This window comes from Haplochromis burtoni, unplaced genomic scaffold, assembly GCF_018398535.1.
Source record: "Haplochromis burtoni strain Fernald_Lab_line unplaced genomic scaffold, NCSU_Asbu1 Contig_593, whole genome shotgun sequence".
Classification (NCBI taxonomy): Eukaryota; Metazoa; Chordata; class Actinopteri; order Cichliformes; family Cichlidae; genus Haplochromis; species Haplochromis burtoni.
Genome location: NW_024582954.1, coordinates 141,024 through 168,455, shown reverse-complemented (window position 1 = coordinate 168,455; position 27,432 = coordinate 141,024). Strand labels below are relative to the sequence as shown.

The 27,432-nt window shown below is 40.7% G+C and overlaps 2 protein-coding genes across 11 annotated transcripts in view; both read left to right on the top strand.

Moving 5' to 3' along the window:
* Nucleotides 1–27,432, top strand: part of adgrb1a (adhesion G protein-coupled receptor B1a) — a 207,670-nt gene that overhangs the window by 82,236 nt on the left and 98,002 nt on the right. For 7 of the 10 annotated variants that reach the window (XM_005948363.3, XM_005948358.3, XM_042214603.1 and 4 more), the window contains 11 exons: nt 11,913–12,071; nt 12,780–12,884; nt 14,941–15,108; nt 15,487–15,651; nt 16,267–16,431; nt 17,254–17,418; nt 17,546–17,647; nt 17,760–17,866; nt 18,101–18,295; nt 20,389–20,457; nt 21,722–21,830. In XM_005948363.3, the coding sequence (XP_005948425.1) occupies nt 11,913–12,071; nt 12,780–12,884; nt 14,941–15,108; nt 15,487–15,651; nt 16,267–16,431; nt 17,254–17,418; nt 17,546–17,647; nt 17,760–17,866; nt 18,101–18,295; nt 20,389–20,457; nt 21,722–21,830 (1,509 nt within the window). The remainder of the gene's footprint in view (nt 1–11,912; nt 12,072–12,779; nt 12,885–14,940; nt 15,109–15,486; nt 15,652–16,266; nt 16,432–17,253; nt 17,419–17,545; nt 17,648–17,759; nt 17,867–18,100; nt 18,296–20,388; nt 20,458–21,721; nt 21,831–27,432) is intronic. The other 3 variants (XM_014329598.2, XM_042214604.1, XM_005948362.3) reach the window with 3 other exon arrangements.
* LOC121812438 overlaps nt 23,749–27,432 on the top strand; it is a 13,904-nt gene continuing 10,220 nt past the window's right edge. Inside the window, exon 1 of the mRNA XM_042214605.1 lies at nt 23,749–27,432. Coding sequence (XP_042070539.1) covers nt 27,105–27,432 — 328 coding nt within the window. The 5' untranslated portion in view covers nt 23,749–27,104.

Genomic DNA, 27,432 nt, shown 5'->3' with positions numbered 1-27,432 from the left:
ATCATGAGGTAACAGGTAATTCCCAGAAGACAAGAGTTCAGGATCCATCCAGAATTCCTAATGTAGCATCTCAGGTGCGCGTCACTTGTGAGAAAAGTAGCTCCACCAACTTGCTTATCAAACTTGTTGTGTAGAAGGAGCAGTTGGCTTAAATGTTGGGGGACGAGAGGTAAAAGTGCTCGTTTCAGACAGAGGATAAACTGAGGAGCTGCATCAATGCTCAATGCAACATAAGGATTATTTGGAACTATTAATGTTGCTCGTGCAAAGCTACTTTAGTGGCAAAAAGATCGAACTGGAAATTAGTATAATGTTTACAATCTTTGGCATCTGAACAGACCACCAACAACACATCTACAGTAGGTTTAGGGGCAGGATTACACCCAAACACAAAAGCTTTCAGCAGAAAACCTGTGATACCAAAATAGATGTATGACATATTCTAGTTTCTGAAAAGTTGCCTATTTAGAAATTGGCTAAAAACACCCCAACCTTAATGGTTTGCTAATGCCATGGTGGTTATTATGAGGTGCACATTTGTACCTGAATGATTCTTAAGACCTGCGTTACAGTTCAAGTTTGATAAAATACACAATCAGAGCTTTAATTTCGTAATGCGAAGGTTTAGTGTAAATGCTGTTAAAATGTTAAGTTACATAATTTCATGAATATATATATAGTTTGCGTTGAAATGTCTTTATTTGAAATGTACATGTGTAAGGTGAGAGCTAGTGTCTCGTGAGAATACCCTTAACGAGAGCACACGAGACTTTTCATGGACTGCGAGGGAGCAGATGTCTCTCATGAAGCGATTTAAGCTAAAGGTTTACTAAAAGAAAGGGCAATACAAGGACTTAAGGACCTCTTTTCAGGACAAGCAGCCAACGAGGTATTTGTCATTTGAGAAATGTTTTTTATTTGTGTTTGGACTTAATATGTGTACTGTAAAGTTGCTAATTGTTTGTACTGTTCGCTCGTGACCAGTTCTCACGGCGTATTGGCGTAATGGCGTATCGGCGTACTGGTGATGGTGAAGCTGAGGAGAGAAGGCCCAAGTAATAAACGCCCGTTTCAAAGAACCGACCTGTGTCTGTGTTGTCGTGAAGAGAGCTACAGCTCCTTTGACACTGCGATACAAGCCCTTTGTTCTCCCTTTCACAGGCCATGTGAGAACCATTTACTTTGGCAAACGCCATCCTATTCATTTAGAAAGCCTCTGTTAATTATGGCAATATGCAGTCGATTATAAGATGTAGTTCATGTTGGTACATTACAGCCAGTCAGGGCAGAGCGTCAGTCTGCTGAATTTAACAGCATATTGTCTCTAAGAAATATCACATAATGAAATTTATAATCTCCTGCTGCTGCAAATGAAGACACAGTCAATAAAAATAAATGTGGGAGCGTAATTCCCTGTTTTATGAGAACGCTTTCGCATGCACATTTTTATTCTCGTAGGACACGGTGACAGCAGCCTACCATTCTCTCCACTTCTTTCATTTCCCTTCTTTCGTCTTATCTGTCCGAACATTTTTTCCCCTCTTTCTGTTCCTGTCTGCCTTCATCTCCGTCTCTCCTCCCCCCTCCGCTCCCCCCTTTCACCGCCTGTTATCTCTGCCATGCAGTTGACTGCTTCTGTCCTCTGGGTGTCAGCATTCGCCTTATCCTTCATTCAGCCACACAGCTTTGTGTGAACCCGTCACCACATTTTTCTGCCCGAGTTTCATGTTTTCCTGATTATTGCCTCCTGTCCTCTTGTCTCTGTCTTTCTTAACATTTTCACTCCCGCTCTCTGACCCCCACCCTGCAGCTGCCTACTTGTTTCCTCAACAGCTGTCAACATATTTCTATTTTTTTCCTTTCCATCATAGCTCTGTGCACACATGCACATACTTACTCAATCAATAAGTCTGCAGTAACTGTAGCCATAAGAGCGTTATGTGTGTGTGTGTGTGTGTGTGTGTGTGTGTGTGTGTGTGTGTGTGTGTGTGTGTGTGTGTGTGTGGTTAGTGGCAGCTATTGATGATTTCAAAGGTGCAGAAACTGGAGCTGTAACAGGAGATGCCCATCCACTTATCCCATCACTCCAAATAGGAGGTGAAGGTGACTTTCAGGAAGTTCATTATAGACCCAGCAAAAGCGCATGATTCACATGCACGGAACTGCACGGCCACCGATACTCCCCAACACACACACACGAGTGCAATGAAGGGGAACGTGTGTGTTTTTGGAGACAAGTGAAGGTCAAAATAAAGAGAATGTTTTGGAAGGAGGGGCGAGTTTAAGGAATACAGAGGTGAGTTGGACTCTGCAATCAGTCCTGCTACCAGGGAGCGTGCTGACAAAAGACCCCATCTGAATTATTGAGAATATAATGAAATGTCCTTGCAGAGGGAGAAAGACAACACTGCATTACTCTCCTCCCATCGAACCCACATCCCCAACCGCACCCCATCCCCTCCTCACCCTTTCTGACTCTGATTACTGGGAAGAAAAGGGAAAAAGGAAAAAGAAAAGAAAGTTCACAGTCTTGTCATTTCTTCCATTTTTCCCCCTGAAAAAGAATGAATCTTATCTGTAAATGGACCCACCCCCCTCTTTTTCTCTTGCCTTGACAAAGCCTTCATTCGACAGAAAAAACGCGCCGGTCCCCTGCTCCAAACTGCAGTTCATGTTTCTCTATATTCATGAAGCATATTTGTTCACAATAAACCCAAAATGATTCAGGAGAGTAGCTGAAGGTTATTATGTTTCACAAGGCTGGCTTTAGTCCCCCAAAAAGAAGGACTTTGAGAAAAAAAGTGAGCGTTTGGTTCTCGTGTATATCTACTCTTTGTTCAGCAGGGACACATACCAGATGTCTAAATACCCAAGCTCTGTCAGCTTTATTTCTTTCATTTAGCAACTAATAACAAAGATTTTTTAGCACAATTAAAAGCCAAAAGTCATCTATTAGAAAAGGTTTGGGAAGCGTTAGGGAGCGTATCAATGAAGCCTTTAAGTGCACTTGTAGTTTTTAGTTAAATATGTATATTTTCCTAATCCTGTGTGGTTTGTTGGTCACCTGGTAGATCAATCATTGAGTCAGTACTCTTGTTGGATTTGGTGTAAATGTACCGGCAAATAAAAATGAAAAAATAATGACTTTAACAGGGAACTTATTTAGGGGGATCAAATAGCAAGGTCAGGGAACAGAATTTCAGGGAGCTACGAGGTGCTCATATGAATTTTATATGAGGTCAGAGGTTTGCTCCAGTATAAAAAGAACTTGGAGACATAAATAAAGGTTAATAGATTGTCTCCTGAGATGATCTATCAAAAAAAATAACAAATATGTAGTTTTATTCTTTAAAAACCAAAGCTCAAGGATGCTAAAACGGCAGGAATTGATGCGTTTACTGGGGAGTGTTTTGAGACACAGATTAATGCACAGTGAAGTGCAGTGTGGCTTACACGATACTGTGGAGCTCTGTGACACAGAGAAATAAGATTATGTATCGGGATTTGGTATATATGCAGTACTTGTTAGTAGATAAATTCATTGTTGCTTTGGCTCCTTTGATTACTTTTGTTGGCGATAAGAAAACTACAGAATGTTATCCTTGAGTAGGACAGCATGCTGTATGAATCAGGCTCACTCTGTATCTCACTTTTTATTCCTCTTTGAATTCTGTTTTCTTCATTACTCCTTTTTCTTTCCTTACTTCAAATATGACATGTTGTCTCAGGCGTTCATGCGATAACAGCCCTAGATGACGGCAACATCTCGTTGTCATGGTAATGACATTCCCCTTCTGGTGACTGGACTGGCACTAACACACAATGGCAGCTCTCTTAGTCTAGCCTTCTTTTTTTGCAGCATTTGCCACCTACTTTACACAGAAGTGCACTAAAAACCTCCACAGAACACACTTAAACTGATTACATGTCATCACATGAAAGGGGTCAGCCGAACCCAACAGAGAGCATTACGTGTTCGAGTGGACAAAATGCCATGTTAGCTCATCCTGTGGAATGTCATCAAGTGTCATGATTTCAGGTGTCTGTTCTGCCATTTCCTGTTATACCGTGTAATCCCTGCTTTAATAGGTTACCATCAAATTTTTAGCTAACCTGTGTCCTGTGAGTTAATTACTCAGCCCAGGATAAACACTCCTCTGTTCCACACAAACCCTTTAGCCATTTTCTGCAATTCTGTGCTTTGGTCATTTTCTAGCATTTTCTATTCCTGTTTGGGATGTCTTTGAATATTGTTATTTTGTTGTGTTCCTAGTCTAGTTCTTGTGACCTTTTGCCCTTTTTTGAACCTTGCTGGAATCACCTTTAGCTCATTGCACTACAGATTTACACACTGGAGCTGGTCCCTGGTCACCTGTGTCCTGTGTTTGGGTCCTAATCACTCTGAAGTTATTACACAAAAACATCAGTATCTGATTGTGCTCATGTGCTCAGTCAAGTTTATGTATTTTTATTCCTTCTTTTTCTAAGGCTTTTAATGTTTCTGCTCTTGTTAAAGTGCACATACACTTATGACTATATGTATCCAGAACTGCTGTTTAGTTACCTAAGTAGTCGTAGTAGTAGTATTCTGTTAAATTTATTAACCGGATGGAGAGTTTCTAATGGTCCACTGGACCATTTCTGAATTAACTCATTTAAGACTTTAGTCAGTTTAAATGGAGAAAAGCCTTTGAGCTAGTTTGGGCAGATCTGGAGCTACACACAAACATGCTTCACTCTCCTCACATCATGTTACCAAACACCCCCTTCCAATTTGGAGTCCTATTTATGCTTTAAATTTTCCATCACTTCTTCTGACATATTAATGTCATGGTTGACCTGCATTGCTCCACGCTGTCTCAACCCCTCCACCACCCGAGCATCCACCTGTAGCCTTCAGGGATGTTTACTCATCACACCCCAGTTTCTGTATATATCATATTTACAGAGTGATGAGCTTGAAGCTAAAAAGCAAACTAACTTCATTTTTCTGCTCTAATAAAACGTGAATTGTGTGACTTTATCATTGCTTGACAAACAAACTCATTCCAAAGCAGTGCAGCTTTCCAAAAGTAGTTAAGAAAACCTATGATACATAAGAATCATAAAGACAGCAACTTTTAACCCAACTCTTTATTTATAAACTATAAATAATAGAATGAAAATGACGTGCTATTTGTGTAGACTTGGCAATTTAAAGAAAAGCTGCATTAGTTATGTACTATCATTCATGTATAAGGTACAAACACACAAAGTGCTTGTGAACAATGGTAATAGATATAAGCCTTGACATGCCCTGAAGTAAGAGTACAGTCAAATTTCTTTTGCTGTCTCCACAGATAAATGGAAAATCCAAATGAATGGGTAACTGTACATCCAGTTTTCACCTTCTTCTTCTTCTTTTTTTTTTTTTTATCAACGATCTTTGTAGTTATCATCAAATGTTCAAGACAATAGTGTACCTCCTGTGCAGACTATAACAGCAGTGCCTTAGTGGATGCTGCCCCAGTGACAAGCAGTTGTAGTTCTCATTGAAAAAAAAAATTCTGAAAAGCTGTTTCAGCTGTTTTAAACCGAGGATAACGTATCTCTCATTTTCTGTGCTTTATGGAGTAAGCACATTCTTACTCCAGAGACACGTGTGGTATGGATCTATAAGATCTTATTTCTAATTCTATCTATGCATTAAATATCCTAAATTGTTTTTCATCCTTCACACAACCCCATATCACGTAGATGCAGATCATTTTGTCCCCAGTACTCAGATACATCCCAGTATGAGTTAAAATCTTCTCTTTTTCCTTTCTATTGAGAATCACCTTTGTGTCACATTACAGTTTGTGTTCTTCAAGATGAATCCCTCTAAGTGGTTAAGTTCTGGTCTGGTGTCACCAGTCATATTTGTTTATTTATAAGGAACCCCATTAGCTTCCACAACAGTGGTTGCTAGTCTTCCTGGGGCCCAAACCATCAAATACCACCAAATAAAATGTTACACAATGAGTTGGATGCAAATTGTCCACATAATTTGGCTCTTAGATCCAAAATAAGGTTTTACAATTCTGAAAATGTAAACATGTGAATATTAAAAATTATATAAAAAAGCAAAAAAACCCCAAAACAAAACACTCAAACAAAATACACAATTTCCATTACAAGTGACATTACCCTCTACAATTTTTACAAATAAATTAAAAACGGCCTAAAGGCATATTGATGTGGGTAGCAGAAATGCAGTCTCCACACGGTGTCTTATTTTGGAAATTGACTGAGTGCTGTGTGCATTCCTGGTCTGATTTCCTGGCTAGCTAATCTGCTCCATGCAGGTTGTCACAGCAACCTCAAAGACTCTAAGCAAAGCAGCACTTGTGGGATTGCTTCTTAAATGAGCTGAGGCATGTCATGTGGAGTCCAGATCACTGCTTTAAGTGGCTATGCTCAGTTTCTTTCAGTTTGCCTTGCAGTTTGTCATTGTGGCTCATATACATGAATTAATGTTTACCATAGTAACAGAATGGTAGCCCTGCTTGTAATGTGTATTATTTCATGTGTCACACAACTCCCACTCAAATAACCTGAAGGGGGGTAAATGTAGCATGTTAACATGCACAGAAGAATCAGCATGTTGGCTCAGGGAGTTGGAATGGCTTTATTACTGATTGGCTGCACTCCAAATCTTAGGACATGGTCCTCAGCAGGAAAAGGGTGGAGTGCCCACTTCAGGTCAGGGATGAGTTCCTGCCCAAAGTGGAGGAGTTCAAGTACCTCTGTGTCTTGTTCATGAGTGATGGGAGAACGGAGCAGGAGATCGACAGATGGAGTGGTGCTGCAGCTGCAGTGATGCAGTTGCTGCACCAGTCCGTCGTGGTGAAGAGAGAGCTGAGTGTAAAAGTGAAACTCTCAATTTACCGGTCGATCTACGTCCCTACTCTCACCTATGGTCACAAGCCGTGGGTAGTGACTGAAAGAACAAGATCATCGATACAAGCGGCGAAAATGGGCTTCATCCGAAGGGTGGCTGGCCTCTCCCTTAGAGATAGGGTGAGAAGTGCAGCCATCCGGGAGGGGCTCAGAGTAGAGCCGCTGCTCCTCCACGTTGAAAGGAGTCAGTTGAGTTGGTTCGGTCATTTGACAAGGGCACCTCCTGGGTGAGGTGTTCCGGGCATGTCCCACTGGGTTAAGGCCCTGGGGCCGACCCAGGAAATGCTGGCTGGCCTGGTAACACTTTGGTGTTCCCCCGGACAAGCTGGAGGAGGTGACTGGGGAGAGGGAGGCTGCACTGAGTTGAGTTGAGATGTTTTAAGTTGTGTTCCAGTACATACTGTGAACTGCACTGAACTGGTTATCCACTGAATGAGTGCAGTCACATGATCAAATCCAGTTTCACAGCCATAAGTGAACACTTGGACCCCACCAGGTCAGTCTGCTGACAGCAAACAGATATTGACTGTGATCGCTGGTGCTGCTAATTTCATCTCTGAAGGGAAAGGAAATCATTTACACTTTTTTCACTGCAATTTGTCTCCTTCAATCCATAAAGTTTGACTCATAACACTGTCATGGTGAGATGATACACAGCTGTAGAGGAATCGAGGTGTGTGTGCATGTGTGTGTGTATATTTGACTCTTTCGACTGAATCAAGCGCTCTCCACAGTGCCCTCCCTCATTCAGGGCCTCACCCTAAAGGAAACTGATTTGCAAGTAATTAAAAACGTGTGTGTCTGGATGTTGGCCAACTTCATGTTCTATTCATGCAGATTAATACATATTTGCCATCGCCTGAGGGGGCTGAAAGGCATCTGTCTGTGCCGTTAAACATTTATGAGCATGCAGGACACACACAGTGAGAGAAAGAGAGACAGAGACATTCTGACAGTGCTCTGCCTGCTCCTCCTGATATCAGCACACATCTTAATGGAGCACATTAAATCAGAATGGCCAAACAGGGAATTTCAGAGTGACAATGGCATTCATCATATCTCTGTTTTAGAGGAAAAATCTCCCCTCAGATCCTCCTTAGCTGCTAGATATCATCAGTCTGATGCAGGTTACTTTTTTGTGTGCTAAATTGTGTTTTTTAATGCTGTGGCCCCTTTTGGATAAACCAGATCCTTCATGTGTATATGGATAGTTTGGTAACTAATTCTTGGACATCAGACCCTTGACAGATGGTGACAGTGACTCTTATTTCCATTGCACTGTGGTCTAATGATGGAGAACGTGTATCTACACCTGCCTGCTATATGTTCTCCCCATATGTCTGATGAATGCCAAGGCACAGTGTCCAAAAGAGATCCACACAGACTTGCAGTGCAGGAGTGCTTCAGGCAGGCAAAACTTTGCCCAAACGTGTGTGTCCTGTCAACACATATCGTCTGCAGTGGCCAGTCCAGGCTTCTTTTGTGTAATGACCCTGTAATGTAAAATCCTAACCTGTATCAGTCATACTTTGTTCCTATTGGTAGCTGCTTCAACTCACCTTACAGTTGAGATAAAAAACAAAAAAACAAATTGAGACCTGGGGAGATCTTCACAAAAGATTATTTTGCCTGTCACCTTTGTGAACCTGGCTTATGAAACTTGGACCTTGGAACTTTCCAGGGAGGATTGTTTTTCAGTTGGTTGTCCAACTTGGTGTGCTGCAATATCCTGAAGATGCTTGGACGTCAGTAGTTTATGTGTTTTGTGCATTCGTATCCCAGGATGTCAGTTAATGTTGTTTTGTCAGATGTCGCCTGTATCTCCCTATATCAGACAAAATGATGGCCCTGTTTGGTGCCTTCAAGAGCCTTTCAACTTTAGGTACAAAACTTGGTTAGATCTGGGGAATGGTTGTTGTTTCAGTAAAATCTGCTCCTTCACAATAGTAGCAGTAATAGCAGTTTTGTCTCTATACATTTTTTTTCCTTTAAGCACCATTAAAATAAGGAAAAGCCAACCGAGCCAGAGAATGGATGGCTACATTCTTTGTTCAAGAAACATCAGGTTTGCTGTTATTTTTAATATAAAGAAGAGAGGAAGTGAGTGCTCTGTTTACACCTTCATTATACTCCTACCTAGAGGCCTAGTAGTGATTTTATCTGTTCTCAACAACCTACAGTGCTGCTCATATTACACATACAAATATATAGATAAATGAAAGAACACTGTCAGCTGTTTCAGTATTAATTAATAACATTTATTGTTCTTGCTGTGAGGTGAAGGGAAACAAAGGTTAGGAGGTAAAGCAGAGGATCAGACCTTGCTCTCTTCTACATAAAGTCCATGTTGCTAGTTTGAGAAGTTCATTTGTCATAGTGAACTCAAGGTGGATGGACCCAGGCACAAGAGTTTGAGCTTTACATGAATAATGAGTTACATGAATAACAGGTAGGCAAACTCTTGAGTGGGCAAGAAGGTTAATTTCAAAGTCCAAGTGCAGTCCAGTATTGAGTAGCACGTCCACAAAAAGTCACACTGGAAAAATCCTGAAGACAGAGACGGCAATTTAGTCATGAAGTGAACATAAAACTAGAGAGTGAAGCTTAACATTACAACTGCAACTTAACAATCTGGCGAAGGTAGATGGAAGAAACCACTGTGATGAAAGATGACAATCCTGATCACTGTCACTCCTTCTAGCAACCGAACCAAATACTTTCCTAGGGGCTAGGCTAGAGGTTACAGGAATCTATCTAACAGCAGGCAAAACAGCAGGTTCTTTCAGATATTTCACATTAATCCCTAATTGTTAATCAATCAATGATAGAAAAACCTTTGCTCTTCTCCAGAATCAATTAGAGCCTTCAGGGCTTGCATGTTTTGACCAAAACAAACGTTTGCTAGTAACTGCAGACTTGGTGGGGGATTTGCCTTAGCTCTGCCTGTCGGTACAGCTACAGTTTCTGATGGGTGTGCTCTTTTTTTGTTTGACTGGTCAAGTTGCAACAAAGTGAACGGTCTTTACAACTACTGCTCCCTGGAGAGGGGAAAATTTCTTGGGGACCAAGCATCCTGCAAAGGAGGTGGTGAAGGCTTCAGTAGAAGTTGTGGTTGGAGGTTGATGTGAAGTATTGTCAGCAGCTGGAGGTTGCGGAAGAGCTCTGATTTGGGCAATGGGCTTTTGAAGTGTCCTGAAATATATTATTTTTGCATTGGATATAATTCTTGTTTATGTCAGCTAAGCATTATTCCCTGGTTAGTGCTAGCATTTTGAACTGTTGTTGTGTCTGCAGAACCTTAGCCTGTCAGAACCTGTCTGTGAAGGTTCTCAGTCATCCAGGTTATTGTAGTCTAAGGAGCTTGGAAAGAAAAGTGTCTGCACTTCTTTAAGTGGCTTGAAAAGCACCTTGAGGTAGTAATACAAAGGATAACTATTCTGACAGGTAATCACTGTTGCAACTCTATGAACTCTTAAGTATTAGAAATAGACAGAATTTTAGAAATTACTTTAAAAGCTAAAGGTTATAGTAACCACCTTAACACTGTGTAGAAATGTAACAAGGTTAATTGCTGATTCTAACAGCGCCCGTCTCGATCCTAGCTCATTTTCCCGTGTTTTGATGTCATTTTATATTATGTTTCATGTTTAAGTCCTTTTTGGTAGTCTTAAGTTGATTCTCTAGTGTCTAGGTCAGGGGTGTCAAACTCAAATACACAGTGGGCCAAAATTCAAAACTGGAACAAATTTGCGGGCTAACGTTAATATTTATTGAAATATATTTATTCCTCCAGATATAAGAATGAATCTTTTCTTATGGACTCAAACACGTTTTGCTGAAAAACTGAATATGGAACAAGCAAAGCTTAATACTAAACAATATATCTATTAGCTGTATAATACTAGCAGGCCAGCTCTAATAGTTATTTGGTGTGGCTTCGCGGGCCAAATGTAATTAGGCTTCGGGCCAAATTTGGCCCGCGGGCCAGAGTTTGACACCTATGGTCTAGGTTGTTCCTGTTTAGATTTGGATTATTTAGGATTCCCCCTTGTGTCTTTGCCCTCTGTGTCGTCCTCTGTGTGGCTGTGATTATATTTATTGTGAGTTCTTGTGTCTCCCTTGTGTTTCATTTGGTGTTCCATGCCTGTCATGATATCAGTGCTTCCCCAGTCATGTCTCTGTCTATCTGCAACTCTCTGTGTGTTCCCATTACTTCCTGTTTTACTTTGGTAGTCTCCTGTCTGTGTGCACCTTGATTTGCTTTGTTTCTCTTATTTTGAAGGTATCTTGTCTCGTGTGTTATGTTTAGCTTTGCGTCCTCTGTCTCGTTGTGTGTAATCTGCCCCAGTTGTGTTCCCCATGACTTTCCTGTTCTCTCGTCATTCCCTGTGTATTTAAACCTTTTTCTTTTCTTCTGTTCAGCATTGCAATCTTCCTCATACCTGTCTGTGTGTTCTGTCTGCCAAGCCTATTTTGTATCTTCAAGTTTAGTAGAGTTTTTCCTAGTGTTCAGCATTAAAGCTGCTTTTTGAGTTACTTTTCACATCCTGGACTCTGCATCTGGGTCCTCCATTCCTGCCTGCCACGCACAGTTTATGACAGAAAGCCAAACCTTTCTCTAAATCACACGGCGTCAAAATTCTACATACATGCAAACCTTGTCATCACAGTATGCTTGACTGACCTAACTCTTGGAATGTAGGCTTCCCAGTATGAGGTAAGGCTGTGTTAGCATCATTATGGCATACATTTTGCATCTGTTTTTATTTGTCATTTTTTTAAGATTGGAGATGTTCAGCTCCAAGCTGTGTTTCTTCCTACACACTATATGCCTTGGCAGCTCTTCAAAACTGAAGCTTTGCACAGAGGATTGTAGGATTTGAAGATCACTCTCCATTAGATGAGCTCAACAACACATGGCATTACAAGTGAAAAACACTGCTGCTAAGTTAACACACAGTAAGTAGCCACTACTGTCTGTGTGTCTCCAGGTGGCTGGAGTGTGTGGGGCCAATGGGCACAGTGCAGCAGCGAGTGTGGTGGAGGGATCCAAACCCGGATTCGGACCTGTCGGTCACCTCCAGAGGAGTCGTACCTGTGTGAGGGTATAGTGGAGGAGGGCCGGCCCTGCAACTCGCAGTCCTGCACTGGTAAGCTCCTTATTCTTCGTGTTCATTTTTCTATGTCTGTCAGTGAGGGTGCTTTAAGCTCTGTGGGTAAATACAAGTATGTGGTGTGTCCAAACTGTGCTTTTACAACTACTTTTTCTTTACCTTTCCTTTCTTAACATCTTGTTCATGTGCTTATGTATCCATTCTCTGTAAGTCAGAGTTGTGACTTAAAGAGTGCATGTTGGAAAGGGGACTTTGATCGATGAAAAATAAGAATGACATGGTCAGGTTTTTAGGCAGTATGTCAACATCATTAGCCCACAAATGACTAAAGGGACATGAAAACAACATCAGAGTTCTGTTTTATTGAAGCCATTTACCAAGAAGTGCTTTCGCTGCAATGTTTCACTGGTTAGAGCTTTCTTTATTTGTACAGAACTGGCGGTGCATGACTGACAGCTAAAAAATCAGATTACACTCATTACTGTTGATGTTATTGCATGTCTTTTCTATTTAGTTATGCCATCACAAGGAACATTATACAACAGCTGACAATATAAAGAGACTACTGCGCACACACACAGCACACTAACACAGACAGCACAACACAAGTCCCAAGTTTGGCTGATGCTGTTCTGGGTGACCAATCACGTCACGGTTGTGTCCCAAATATAAGGTATTAATGAAGGAGCTCTGGTTGCTAACCCCCGCCCCTCCTTCCCCCGGCCTTGCCTCACCCCCCTTTAGGCAAAGGTCGCCATCTCTCTCGCAGCCAATCGCTTCGCTCGGTGGACAGCCGCAAGCGTGATGACGCAGACAAGCCCCGCAGTGGACAGCAGAGTTCTCAGACAGGTAAGACAACGGGACGCAGAGGGATCCCATGCATCAGTCACTGCGGCAGCTTGGGTGATAGCAGCATATCACACAAAAAACATGACACCCACAATAGAGAGAGTTGCATTCACTTACAGCACATCTATCAAAATCTCCCACAGTAGTGCCTCATCCGCAATGGACTAATTCCAACATGGACCCTGCCTGAACATGGTAAAATTGTATTTTTGTGAAATTATGGCAGGACATGGTCCCCTGTCTGTAAAACAAGACATCAAATGAAGTCTTCCTTCTAAGTGATACTCCACCCAAAAGTTCAACAAATTTGGATCTTATTCATGCTTTATTTGTGAGGAAGACAAATTTCATTTCTGTCCTTAACCCTTTCATGCACGAATTATGACAACCTCAATCAGGATTTTTTTTTCTTAAGTATTTTTATTCATCTTTAGGCATGAAAAAAAGATTTTTGAACTTCATTTTTTTTTAAACATGTACTTTTCAAAACGTTTTGTACATGTCCACTTAGGTGGACAACATACGTTTTGACTTGTGAATTTGACAAACGAATGAACAATATACGCTGTGTGTTGTGTTTATGTGCAAGTATACCATCAACACTGACACAAGTACAAGAAAACAGCCTTTGAATAGCTGTCCACTGTAGTGACCACTATGCGTGAAAGGGTTAAAATATAGAGCTGGAGAGTAGCCTAGCTGAGCAGTGTTGGATAGAGTTCCACGTAAAAATAGCAGGTTGCAGTACAAGATTATTGCCATTTAAAAGCCCATCTGTTATGTTATGGTTTACATTTTCCTCCTGGTGTAATGACTTTATTTCATTGGATAGTCAGTTTTCATTTCTTCCTCCCACACAATGGGGCAACAGCGAACAAGGAAACACTGTAACATATTTAGTTACTATATATTAAAAAATAATATATTTAATTGGTTGCTTATTTGAACATTCAACTAAATCGCATTATTACAATGTGTAATCCTACTTTGTCATAGTTATACACCCACCACTGTAGCATAGCTTATAAAATTAGAAGTCAGTGGCAGACACACAGTATTTAATTACTATGGTGGAAGTATTTCCCCACGAATTCCAAACATACACGGTGACATTAATATGATATTGTAACCACAAACCTTCAGAAGGTTCCTGCACTCCTGGAAGCTGCTCTGGAACATACATAACAAATGTTTAGATTTAACTGGATCTCAACTCTCACTGCTAAACTGGGCTAATCACCTCCAGAGTCCACCTGTGGCTGGGGTTGTTGAACCCTGACCAAGCTGTCACAGGGCAAAAGACATGGCACACCCTGGACCACAGCTATTGGTCTTTGGAAAACAAGACAACATACAAAGCCACTGAGATCTGTTGAAGATACGGGGGTAAAATTTACAGCAAAGATAGGTTTTGAGTGGAGTATTACTTTTATTTGCTAATAGATTCCCTACTTCCTGTTTACTTCTTTCCCTGCTTCCCACCTGAGACTGCCCACTTTTCCCTTATTGGTAAAGTGACCCACTGAAGAGGCAGTCGTGGGCAGTGAAAAAAATCGCTGACATATCCAGAGTCATGGGCATTAATTTCCACTGGAAGTCGATGCCAAGGATATGACATCAGAAACTCAGCGAAGGAAAAGACCAGCAGCAGACCAGAAGCTGGGGCCCATTTCTTGGGCTGTCTCCACTGAAGGACAACATTTGGGAACTTGTGTAGAGCGTTAGAAATTTAACTTGGACAGGAAAATTTCACTTTCTTGTCTCTATTCTGTAGTGGATTTGAAGACTGACTAGGCACCATTATCTTTGTCTGCTAAAGAAAGGACATTTATCAACACCTTTGGAACAGATTCATATACTAGTCAGGAAAAATTACGCCTTTAATGGAGGCAGCCCTTAAATGCAGCACAGCGAGAATGTACCCTTTATCAGAGCACAACCCTTCCTCTTTTGGCCACAGAGGCTAGATCCTGCATGATAATTAGTTATGGTCCTGTCCTTTCCTTTCGCTCCTCTTTTTTCCCCTATCCTCCTTTACCCATCCCTTCCTCCTCAGTAGACTCAGCTTCAGGTGAGGAGTGGTCATCGTGGAGTGTGTGTTCTGCCACATGTGGGGAGGGCTGGCAGAGTCGCACTCGTTTCTGTGTGTCCTCCTCCTACAGCACCCAGTGTAGTGGGCCACTGAGAGAGCAGAGACCTTGCAACAACTCTGCTGTTTGTCCAGGTAAGCTCCCACCCCAAAATCCCTCCTGCTGCCTCCCTGTGCTCACCCAGCCCTCTCCAGGACCCTGCCTCACCCTTACGAGACCCACATGATTCAGCGTCACAGTTGCAGCAAGTCTGTGGCCTATGGGACAACGTACACCTCACCTCACAAGCATGACTGGGTTTGCGGTTTTAGAGATTTTAGGATATTCTCACACTCTCATACAACCAAAGCAGACATACTGGGAGACTCCTCAACTTTGAAAGTACAGTGACCACATTGAATTAGCACAGATTATCCCAGATAACTGCCCACGGTTCACTGTGGCAGTGAAGGTATTGTGTTGTCTTGGAGTTTGTCTGTATATAAATCATACGCTAGCTGCTCTGATTGCAGTGCACGGAGCGTGGGACGAATGGTCACCATGGAGTCTGTGTTCATCTACCTGTGGCCGAGGTTACAGGTCTCGAACACGAACCTGCACCCCTCCGCAGTTTGGGGGAGATCCATGTGAAGGGCCAGAGAAACAGACCAAATTCTGCAATATAGCAGTCTGTCCGGGTAAGGACCTCAGATTTGATTTGATTTCTGAAGATTTTCATGGTAATGTTAATAATGATTTAGGCCACTTATTAGATTATTTAACATCATGCCAAACCCCCACCCACTTGCACTTATGTACAGTGGGGCATAAAACATACAAATTTAACAATCACTCCCACCTCACACAGCAGTAAGCCAAGTGTGGGGAGGTGAAGAATAAGAAGAATTCAGGTTATCTTTATTCCTTAAGCAAAAAATTTAGTTGCTGTATCTGCATGTTTGTGAGTGTGAACATGACATTATCTTACATGTGCACAAAGGTCTGACTGTTTCAAAAGTCTGCGACTATGAACGCTACTGGGCATGCTGTTTTAGAGTTCTGAGCACAACCCTGGAAACACAAAACTAGTTTACCTAAAACATACTGAACCTGTAGTTTGTCTGTTCAAGCAGCTATAAGATGCTCCAGTAGAAAAAATCATGTTAATGTGAAAAGTCTGCTCAAGAATTAGAACGGTACAACTCTATTTATAAAATGTGTTTGTTGTATTTTGAGTGTTATAGTATTTCAAACAGATAGTGTTCTCTTTTGCTCTGTTTTCTTGTTGCTGTGGTGACCTTGGCCTCTCTCAGTGGATGGCGTCTGGAATGAGTGGTCCAGCTGGAGCTCCTGCTCTGCCTCCTGTTCTAATGGGACCATGCAGAGAACCAGGGAGTGTAATGGCCCCTCATATGGGGGTGCTGAGTGCCGAGGCGAGTGGCTGGAGACTGTCGACTGCTTCCTTGGAGAGTGTCCAGGTAAGAGAGCCAGATGCTAAGTTGAAGAAGGATAGTTACTTAACTCCACATTTACTACAAATTACACAGACCTTCAGATTACTAGCATTGCATTTTATAGTATTTCGTAATGACCTAAATTCAGAATATTTGATTTCCTTTTCTCACTTCTTTAATAACATTTGGGTTTTTTTTTATTGGAGAGCTTATTTTCAACTCCATGTTTTTATTATGAGGCTATACTAGGTTATCATTGTGACAGAAGAACAACAGCATGAGTGAAAGTAAAGATTGACAAGACAGCAGTGTGACCTGCTGTGATGTACAGTTTGGAGATGGTAGAACTAACAAAAATACATGAGGATAAGCTGGAAGTGGCAGAGTTGAAGATACCCAGATTTGTATTGGGAGTAATCCAGATGCACAGGGTTAGAGTGAGGACATCAGAGATACAGCTCAGGTTAAGTGCTTTTGAGACATAATTGGTGAAGCAAGGCTGAGATTGTTTGGACATGTGGAGAGAAGGGATAGTGTATATAAAAGATGTTGAATATGGAGCTCCCAGGCAAGAGGAAGACCACTGAGAAGATTCATGGATGTAGTGAAAGAGGACCTGCAGAGGGATTAGTGGGAAAGATGAGGATGCTAGGGACAGGGCGAGATGGAGGTGGACAATCCACCATGGCGATCTTTTTTTCAGCCAACTGTGCTAAATGAGATTTCATAAATATAAAAACAGAACATTGTGGTCATGGTTGGTTAAATTCACTTCATTGATAGCAAATGTGTAAAATTTACATGTTCGTGTTGTATTTCATTATTATTATTCACTCATTCTCTTAGTGGATGGCAAGTGGCAGACCTGGTCCTTGTGGTCGGGTTGTTCTAAAACCTGCGGAGGGGGGAGTCAGCAGAGAAACCGGATTTGTTATGGGCCCTTTTTTGGAGGGCAGCCTTGTCCTGGAGAGCGGGAAGAGGTCCGCAGCTGTAACAAAAAGAGATGCCCAGGTCAGTGGGTGGGCGCAGTTTGCTCCACTACATCAAAGACTGAAAAGTGCACTACTTAGACAGTTTACCTCCTGGTTATGTGATTAATACAGTTGCATGACACACTTTGATGTTTCTCTGGTAACAGAACCACATGAAATATGTGGAGAAGACAACTACTCTAATGTTGTGTGGAAGATGACTCCCGCTGGAGATACAGCAGCAGTACGCTGTCCTCCCAATGCCATGGGTGAGCTCTTCCTGCATGTAGAAAGATTACATTTGCATGTCCTGTAAAAGCATGATGTAACAAGGGCTCACCAAATAATTGAAGGTTAATCCTCATGTGTTTCCCCATACAGGGCTTATCCTTCGCCGCTGCACCCTGGATGAGGAGGGCATTGCCTACTGGGAGAATCCCACTTATATGAAGTGCATTTCTAATGACTATCGCAGTATACAGACTTTAGTGAGTCTAAATAACTTGCAAAAGATGCATATGAAGATATTGCAATGTTTTAGCTGTGTCTGGGTAAAAATGTATGACACATGGCATACATGTTAATTCTTTTTTTTTTCATTAAGTCTAAGTTACATTGAACTGTTATTATGCTGTGTTATCTCTTTTGAAAAAAAGACATGGATACTGCTGCTGTGTTGACCACTAACTGTGAAAACTAACAGAAGCCACTTTCTCTGCTAGACTCGGGAGCATCTGTCCAAAGCGCAGCGTGGCCTTGTGGGAGATGGAGTATCAGAAGTACTGACAAAGCTGAGGGAAATATCCAGTGATGGAACCAGCTATAGTGGTGATTTGCTGGCCATTGTAGATGTGCTGAAGAACATGACAGAGATCTTCAGGAGGACATATTACAGCCCCAGCAATGAGGACACGAGGGTGAGCTGGTACACGGTTTTACCACTGTGCTGCAGCGTGTAATACAGTGTGAAAGTGTCTTCTTCCCTTACAGGTAATCTCTTAAGATCCAAAAGGTCACTGGCAACCCATGTAGGGTTAGAGCTAGGATTTTTGTCTTGTTGTCTAACTCTTTTGTGCCTCCTTCTCTCACACCAACCTGTCACGGCTCCTCCCTGAGCCTGGCTCTGCTGGAGGTTTCTTCCTGTTAAATGGGAGTTTTTCCTTCCCATTGTCGCCAAAGTGCTTGCTCATAAAGGGTCATATGACTTTTGTGTTTTTCTCTCTATGTATTGTAAGGGTCTACCTTACAATATAAAGCGCCTTGAGATGACTGTTGTTGTGATTTGGCGCTGTATAAATAAAATCGAATTGAATTGAATATTCCTTTTATAGAGTTTTTGCCCTTTTAGAATACCCAAATAAAAATGTATTAAACAGAAAAAAAAAACCCTACAATGGCTACATATAATGCGAAACACTGGTTGGAAACTGTGGATTGAGCAGGTTGGTAATTACAAACAACCTCTTGGCTGGAGGATAGCCATGTCCCTGCAAAATGACTTGGGCAACTAAGGCAACCTTGTTTTCATGTAGGAGTATAAACAGAATAGAACCAGCAGAGTTAAGTCCACTAATCCAAAGAGACGTGGTTGCTTTCAGACTTGCATGCAGACTGACTGCAATACACTGGCAATCTGTCTATCTTTCTAAGTTAGACAGCAGTTATTTGCACACCATTTGAGTTACACCATGATGTTTTTTGGACACAGGTTACCTCCCACCCTGTGCAATCTCCCTGCGATTAAAATTTGTTGCCCAGTGGTTGATTGTGTTGATGATGGCTGCAACTACTTGAAATGAATGCAAAAAATAAAAAATAAATCTGAGCAATTACCGGCTAACGAGTCATAATACAAAAAATCCAGTCCTAACCTAGACCCTAGACAGGTCGCTGGTGGCCTGGTAGAGGTGAAAGACACAGGATGACAAATTTATACATGTTGATATTCAGTTGATGCCTTCTGCTCTCCAGCTGGGAAAGGCTGTGTTCCTCTACCCACCTAACAATGTAAATTGACTGTTTCTTATATAGAACCTATGTTTTATACTACAAATGTATTGAATAAGAGGAATAAAAAAGATGGATGAATGGATATTCTATTTCAACGTGCAATCTAGGCTACAAAGTTCAGTTCAGTTCATTTTTATTTCAAACATATACATTCACCAACATTTCATAAAATCTTTCCATGCAGTTGTTTGAAAAGGAGTAGGCAGAAGTATATACTTATTTAGCCCTACCCCCTCAGGTTTACATCCTCATCATCTAAATTTGAACAACAAAAACGTATACAATGTCTTCAACTTTGAACATAACATTACAAAAAATATTTTCTCATATTCAACTAAAACTATATTTAGATTTGCTAATTTGCAGAAGAAAATAAAAATCACTTTGACTGCTGTCTTGGGTTAATTGCATTTTCTTCATTCTTACTTATTTAAAATTTCTTTTTTGATTTTTATTTTAAACTGGTTAATATCACTACTGACCTTTTATTTCTTCTTTTAACTCATTCCAGAATTTAGCTCCTGCTATTGAAATAGACATCCTTTTCAATGTTGTTCTTACTCTTTGTTTTTTTTAAAATTCTGCTTCCCTCTAAAATTATACCTCCCTTCTCTTTCTAAGATTTCGATTGGGAGCATCCCTTTCCTTGCTTTATATATTATTTGCACTGTTTTAAACTTCACCAGATCCTGGAATTTTATAGTTTGTGTCTTAATAAAAAGCACACGTTAGTAAAAGTATATTGTAAAATATGTAGTTAAATTTTTTTGCTGTATTTACTTCTTACTGATGAAGTTGTAAATCCTATTTTGTCCTTTGTGAAATTTTAAAGATCCTCTAGTCTCTCCCTGTCTGAATAGCAACAAACTTATAATTTCTGGCTAAAAACTGTCCAAATATTTGTCCCTCAGATTCTGCTACATAACCAAGTTGGCAGCCACTAAGAAGGGTCTAGGAGGATTTCAAAAAACTGAATGCAAATCATTTTTTTCCTTTCCAGAACTTTGTGCAATCAGTCAGCAATCTGTTGATGGAAGAAAACAAGGAGAGATGGGAGGAAGCACAACTGGTTAGTATCAGCCTCTCTTTCTAAAATAGGACCTGTCCTTGTCTGTAATTGCAGCTCCTTTTGAACTTTGTGAGCAATAATAACTTCAACAATCAAGGAGAAATCCTGATGGCAGCAGAGATGACAAAGACACAGGTGGACAAACAGCCCACCTGTGTCTTTACAGACAGAGGAGAAGTGAAAGGGGAATGCGAGAATTGCTGAAAGACAGAAATAACTACAGATAATGACGCAAACACCCACTCATCCATCTGCTGCACTTATTCACTCTGTGCCTCCAACAAGCTGTCCAGCATCCGCCTGTTCTCAGGAATTTCAGCATGCAGACAGAGAAATAATGCTAAATAAAACAAGCTGCTCTACTCCAACTGCTTCAGATATCTTAAAATGGAAATGGCACACTCTGTGTTCCCCCAGCATGGTCTGAATACACGAAGGAGAGCGAGCATTAGCATTTCAACCACTTTACTTTACTATCGTTATTATCTTCAACATTGGGGAGTAGTGAATCACATCTGATTAAACTAAAAAAGATGCATTTTGCATTTTCATGCTGATAGTTCATTCATATTTGCACTTTTTAAAATAATTTTTGTGCCATTTAATACTACAAGCAATATGAGGTTCAGATTCTTTCATAATATTGAAGCCCCTCTTTGATCTAGGCTGTGGCGAAGGCACTCGCAAACGTTCAGAGACCTTTTGAGTTTGAACTGCTTTTGGCCTCTGACTAGCTTTACAGTAGCACAGCCATTTCTGTCAGCGGTGATTAACTCCAACCGTGGCAGCCCTGCTTAGAAATGTAAGGTTTCCTAACTTATTTTGCCATTTAAAAAAAATGTGATTTGATGTAATAGCAGATGTTGCATCACTGCAATGTATTTAATCAAAAAGTCAAGCTTTTAGCCTTGAGGCCTTTATCACAGCCATTTATTTCTCATCACCTGCATTCAGTAGAACCGTGTGCCGTCTTTTTCTTCAGTATTGAAAATAAGAACAAAGCTGCAGTGTATTTCCTGTCATCAAAAAGAAAAAATGGTGATGTACAAATTGTAAATGTTCATGTTGGTTATAGTAGTGTGGGCTATAAGACATTGTGACACTGAACTGAAACAGGACGCTATGGCAATACTTGTCTCAAATTCCAGATTTCCTATAAAAGGCCTTTTGTGTGTCAAGTGCTCGAACAGCATTTCAGAACATTCGCCTCAAATCCATAATCCTTTTTCTTTTATTCTGCTCTCATGTGTCTCTGTTTTCTCAGCTGGGGCCAAACATCAAAGAGCTTTTCCGTCTGGTGGAGGACTTTGTGGATGTCATTGGCCTGAGGATGAAAGACATTCAAGACATGTGTGAAGTCTCCGATAACCTAGGTCAGTCTTATCTCCATCTAGAAGATCTCCACACCTCTCCCTTTTTATCAAAGAAATTCTCCTATCACACCTATATTCTCTGAAGATAAATCTTCATAAATGCAATAGCAACCACTAAAAGTGAGGACACAGGATGGCAGCCTGATGGTTAAAGACATTTCCTTTGGGTTCAGTCTAAAAAAAAGCTCCATCAACCAATGGCTATATGCCCTGTCAGATTTTAGCCCATATCAGTTTTTGATAGAGGCCAATAAGTAACAGGAAACTGCAGAGATAAAAGACATATTTCAGAAAATAAAGAACATTACTATGCTTTTTTTCTTTTTTGAAAAAAATGTCAATAATTTTTGATGCATTTGATTTTTCTGGCTCCTGACTGACAAGAACAAGTAGAACCTTTTTCCTCTGATAAAAGACAAGACACGGTATTATTTCTGCAGCCTATCCCTGGAATACACCTTCAAGCAAAAAGTCAAGCAGACGTGCTCAAATCTATACCACAATCTTCTCTGATAAGACAATAGTGCTAACCAGCCTGCAATGAATTTATTTTAACTAGTCTTTGTTAAGGAACATACACTATACTGCATGTACAGTAGAGTACAAAGAAGGCAGCACACATTCCAGCTGACCTGGACATTTGCATTGTCACATTCAGTTCCTCCTGGTAATGTCTGCAAAAGTTCAGCTCTACAGTGCATGTGTGAAAACAGCTATAGATAGAACTAACAGAAAATGAAGTAGTACATTAGGAATAAATTGGTAGCTATAGCTGGTATCCCCAGTGGTAAAGCTTTTTAAATGTCAAATATTAATTCAATTCACAAGCTATTTTATTTAATTGGATAGCTATGTACCTCCAGTTTTCAGTGATTTAAAATTGCACTTTTGTAAAACTGGGCTTATTACTTTCACTCGGGGGTGAAGGTTGGTGTTGGAAACAAAACACGTGAGACAGAGATGTCCTAGCCTTGCATCTTATGAAGCTTTAGTCCATCCATTTGTTCTCTTTCACTTATTCAATTTACAATTTGCTGGAGCCTATCCCGCTACCATAGGCTGAAAGGTGGGGCACACCCTGGACAGGTTGCCAGTTTGTCACAAGGCCAACACAGAGACTTGACAACCGCTCACACCTACAGTGTCAATTTAGAATCACCAATAGAGCAAATGGTACAAGCGCACGCAGGCTTTCACAAGAAAACAGTCACACAGCGATAAAAAGAAACACAAAAATGGCAAGAAGCTGTTGTATTATTAACCGCAATAGCCGGTCGCATGACAGCCACGGGAAGCCAGCTGTTTTTTTTTTTATCAAATTCTGTCGTGGAAGAGAAATTGTTCGAGCCATGTTTCCAAAGTAGAAAAAGAGGCGACGGATGGCCTGGATTGCAGCCATTCGAAGACCAAATAACATCCCAGAACACTCCAGCTCACACGTTAGTCTGCTCCAAGCATTTCCACAAAGGTAAGATAAGATAAGATAAGATAACCTTTATTAGTCCCACACGTGGGAAATTTGTTTTGTCACAGCAGGAAGTGGACAGTGCAAAAGTTATGAGGCAAAAATTAGAATACAATAAGAATAAATACAGTACACAACTGTACAGAATAGAATAAAATAAAATACTATATACAGTAGAATAAAATAAAATAAATATACAATAAGATAAGAATAGAATACAAATACAAATACTATATACAACTGAGTAAAAATACAATGATGACAGAAAGGATTATTGCACTTAGTATTATTGCACATGTATGGATGTGTGTGCTTGATCAGTTAAAGTTTTTATTATGGAGTCTGACAGCAGTGGGGAGGAAAGACCTGCGAAATCTCTCCGTCCCACACCGTGGGTGCCGCAGTCTCCCACTGAAGGAGCTGCTCAGTGCTGTCACAGTCTGCTGCATGGGGTGGGAGATGTTGTCCATCAGGGATGACAGCTTAGCCGCCAGTAAGTCTTCTCTTGTAGTTATTATGTAATTTATCATAACACAATTGGCTCTGGTGTGTGTGGCTTGCCGTCTGTCTCTGTCAATTTGTTTTTGTTTGTTATGTTTTTTACAATTTGTGCCACCCAAATCAACTCGCGACTGGTATATGAACGCTAAAAACTTTTGGATCTTTAATATTTTCTGACAAATCAGCAAGGACAAACAACAGGGTATCCCCTATCCCTGGCTGATGTTCCTGCTTACCTGCTACGTGGAGCACTTCCTCCTGCTCCAACGCATCGTCACAGACGCCGCGGTAAACGTGCCGGTCAGCTAGTGAAGCTTAAAGCTTGCCTTACTTTTTCTCTAGCAGCTGCTCCAGTGGATTATAGTCTATTCCATCGCATCCCAAGGCATCTCCTGAATCATGTTGCTCCTTGTCTGGTTCCTGTCGTAGGCTCGAGTGGACGTGAGCCTGCTCGCCGGTGTTTTTCACATCTTGGGCGTTGTGGAATAACCTTTGTGAATTTGCGCCCATTAAGTTGGGCTTCACAGACAACTTCTGCCCAGACTCCAGCTCCAACGAGGATGGGTTTTAATAAATGTCGGGTCCATAGCAAGTAAAACATTTGTCTTAAACGATTTATTTTCTTCAAATGGATTGGATCTCGTTTTTGTGACTGAGACATGGATGAAAATGGGTGAGTCTAGCTTCATTTCTGAAATATTGCCCTCCGACTGCTCATTTTTAAATGCTCCAAGGATATCAGGTAGAGGAGGAGAAATATTGACAGTTTTTAAAAACAACTTTAATTGCAAACAACTCCATGTACCGGTTCCCCCCTCCAGTTTTGAACTTTTGATGTTTGAACTGGGACATTTTCAACCGGTTGGGTGTGCAGTAATCTACCAACCACCGAAGTTTAACAAAGACTTTTTAAATGACTTTTCATGTTTCTTGGCTGACATTGTGCCTAAATATGATCGGATTTTAATAGTTGGTGATTTTAATATTCATGTCTGTGGCTCTGATGGACTGCTTGCTCAGGAGTTTTTAAATCTTATTCAATCTTTTAACTTTGTGCAGTCTGTACAAGGCCCTACACACCAGCAGGGGCACACTCTTGACCTGGTGTTATCGTGCGGTTTATCTGTTTTTAATTTGGAAATTGGGGATTCCGTGTTCTCTGATCACAAACCTGTTTTATTTGACATTTCTCTTGTGCATGAGTTTAAAGCTCGTGCTCCACCCAGGTGCTGTCGAATATTTAATTCTTCCACTGTTGCTCTCTTCTACGGAAGCGTAGAGCTGCCACCCAGGCAAAAGGAAAATAGAAGTATATCACGTTATAATGTGAAAAGTTTATTGTTCTAACAATATACTTTTCACGTTTGAACAACATAACATCACGTTATTACAATATACATAATTATCACGTTCGTACAATATAATTACCATATTGTACGAACGTAATCATATATTGTACAAATGTAAAAAAAAAAGGTACCATTAGAATAACATTTTTTATTGTAAGAACGTAAAACGCGTTGCGTTCGGGAACCCAAATCCATGGTAGATGTGGAGAGCTCACGCTCTTCAGAACTGGCACTTAACTTTCAATGCCCTGCTTTCAACATAGACACAAACACTGATAGCCCACTTCTGAGATTTCTTCGGAATCGTGGTGTACCTGAGGACTGTCTCTTACGAATGCTACAAGAACGCGTAAGTGCTCTCTCAAGGGGGAAATTTGTAAAACTCGCTTTTTACGAAGTTACAGTGTCTAAAAATGTGACATATTGCTAAGATAGCAACCACAGCGCTTTTCGCTTCTCTCGCTTTGACTGCGTGAGGATGTAACGGTAGGCTGCATTGGTGTGGATCTATATGGAATCGAGAATGTAAAACAAATTAACCCACTGTATAACCCTGGGTCGTTGTTATGACCACGGTTATTAATTGTTAATAATTAACCCTATGCAGATTCCAGGTTTCTTAAATATATCACTATATTATGTGATGCACAGTGTTTCCTTGTTTATATAAAACAAATGAATTAAACTGTGTTTATATTGATATTTGGCTTCAATTTAAAAAAAACAATGAGTTAAACCCTTTGTGCACTGTGCAACTGAAAGATACGTGAATACTAATTTACTTTTTCAAAAGTGGGCATTGTATATACTGTAATATTTCTATTAAGGACATGTTAGAGAATCTGATTAATGTTGCTGGCATAAAGAGAGGAAAAGAATAAATGCTAAATATCGATGGCTGCCACTAAAATAATAATAGACAATTATCAAAACACATGTGAAATTTACATACATTTCTTTAGTGAGGTACCTCATGTGGTGTGGCAGCAGGTATACCTTGTACTTCTGTATACTAATAAATATCTCTGTTATTACAGATTGATCTCACAGTGATTGATTTCATGGATGACAAGACCCTGTCTGGTTACATCCCAACATATGGTGATCGGATAGCTGCCAGACAGTTCTGCTTGGAAAACAGTGGTGCAAGTACTAAGGAATCAAGAAAAAACTCACTGCTTGAAAAATTGAAGGAAAAGATGGGAATCAATGAAAATGAGAAGAAACCTGATCACGAGGAGGCATTTGTTTCTAAGAGAAAAAGAACATATGCAAAAAACAACAAATAGGCTGAGAAAAAGACTCGAAAAATTGAGTTAGGGTGGATCCATGAAGGTAAGCAAGTGAGAAAGCGCAGAGGAGAAGGAACAAGGACCTTTGATGTGCCCAAAGACTCCAAAAAAGCTGACATATTACAGTATGCTAAAGATCTTTTCTTTCCAAGTGGAAAAAGCAATTTTGGAAGATGGGAGGTGTTCAGTCATGACATATTAGACCAGCAGGAAGAGGCTGTATTTGGTGGAGATATCAGAGTTGGAGAAGTCTACTCAGCACTTAAAATGGGAATGTTGAGATTTTACTTGTGCACAAGAAGATTTTCCAATGATGAAGATGATGAAGAAGTTTATGATAGAGGGAAAACACATGTAAACAATGTTACACAACTGACTGACTCACATCAAGGAGATGAAGAAGCTTCTCACACTGTTGTGGTCTCATCATCAGAATCTAGGAATGCTGATGAAGATGTATTATTAGACACATCTGAGGTAATGATTGGACCCTACCGTGGAGAGCCTCTGCCTTGTCAACTTGATGACACTGTAATAGATGAACCATTCCTGCAGTTTGAGGAAGATGATCTGGTCATCACATCCATTACACTTCCTCCAACAAACACAGCAGTCAGTAGTCCAGATACATCTATAAGCAATGAAGCAATAAGCTCTGCAGGATCATATGATTGTCTGCGTTACCATCAAACTTCACAGGGTTACTATTCTGGAGGAGATGATCAGCCAGTTCAAAGATCCAGCACTCCTCATACACCCTCTAAAATACACCTACATTGATGAAAAAGGAGCTGATGCAGACGGTATATCAAGAGATGTGTATGCTGCATTTTGGTCAGAGTTTGTGGACAACACAGCTGAAGGAGAGGAGTTCAGAGTGCCATCACTGTCTCCTAAATGGCAGGAAGAAGAGTGGAAATCCATGGGTAGAATTTTACTGAAGGGATTTCAAGACCATGGATATTTCCCTTGTCGCCTTGCTCCTGTTTTCACAG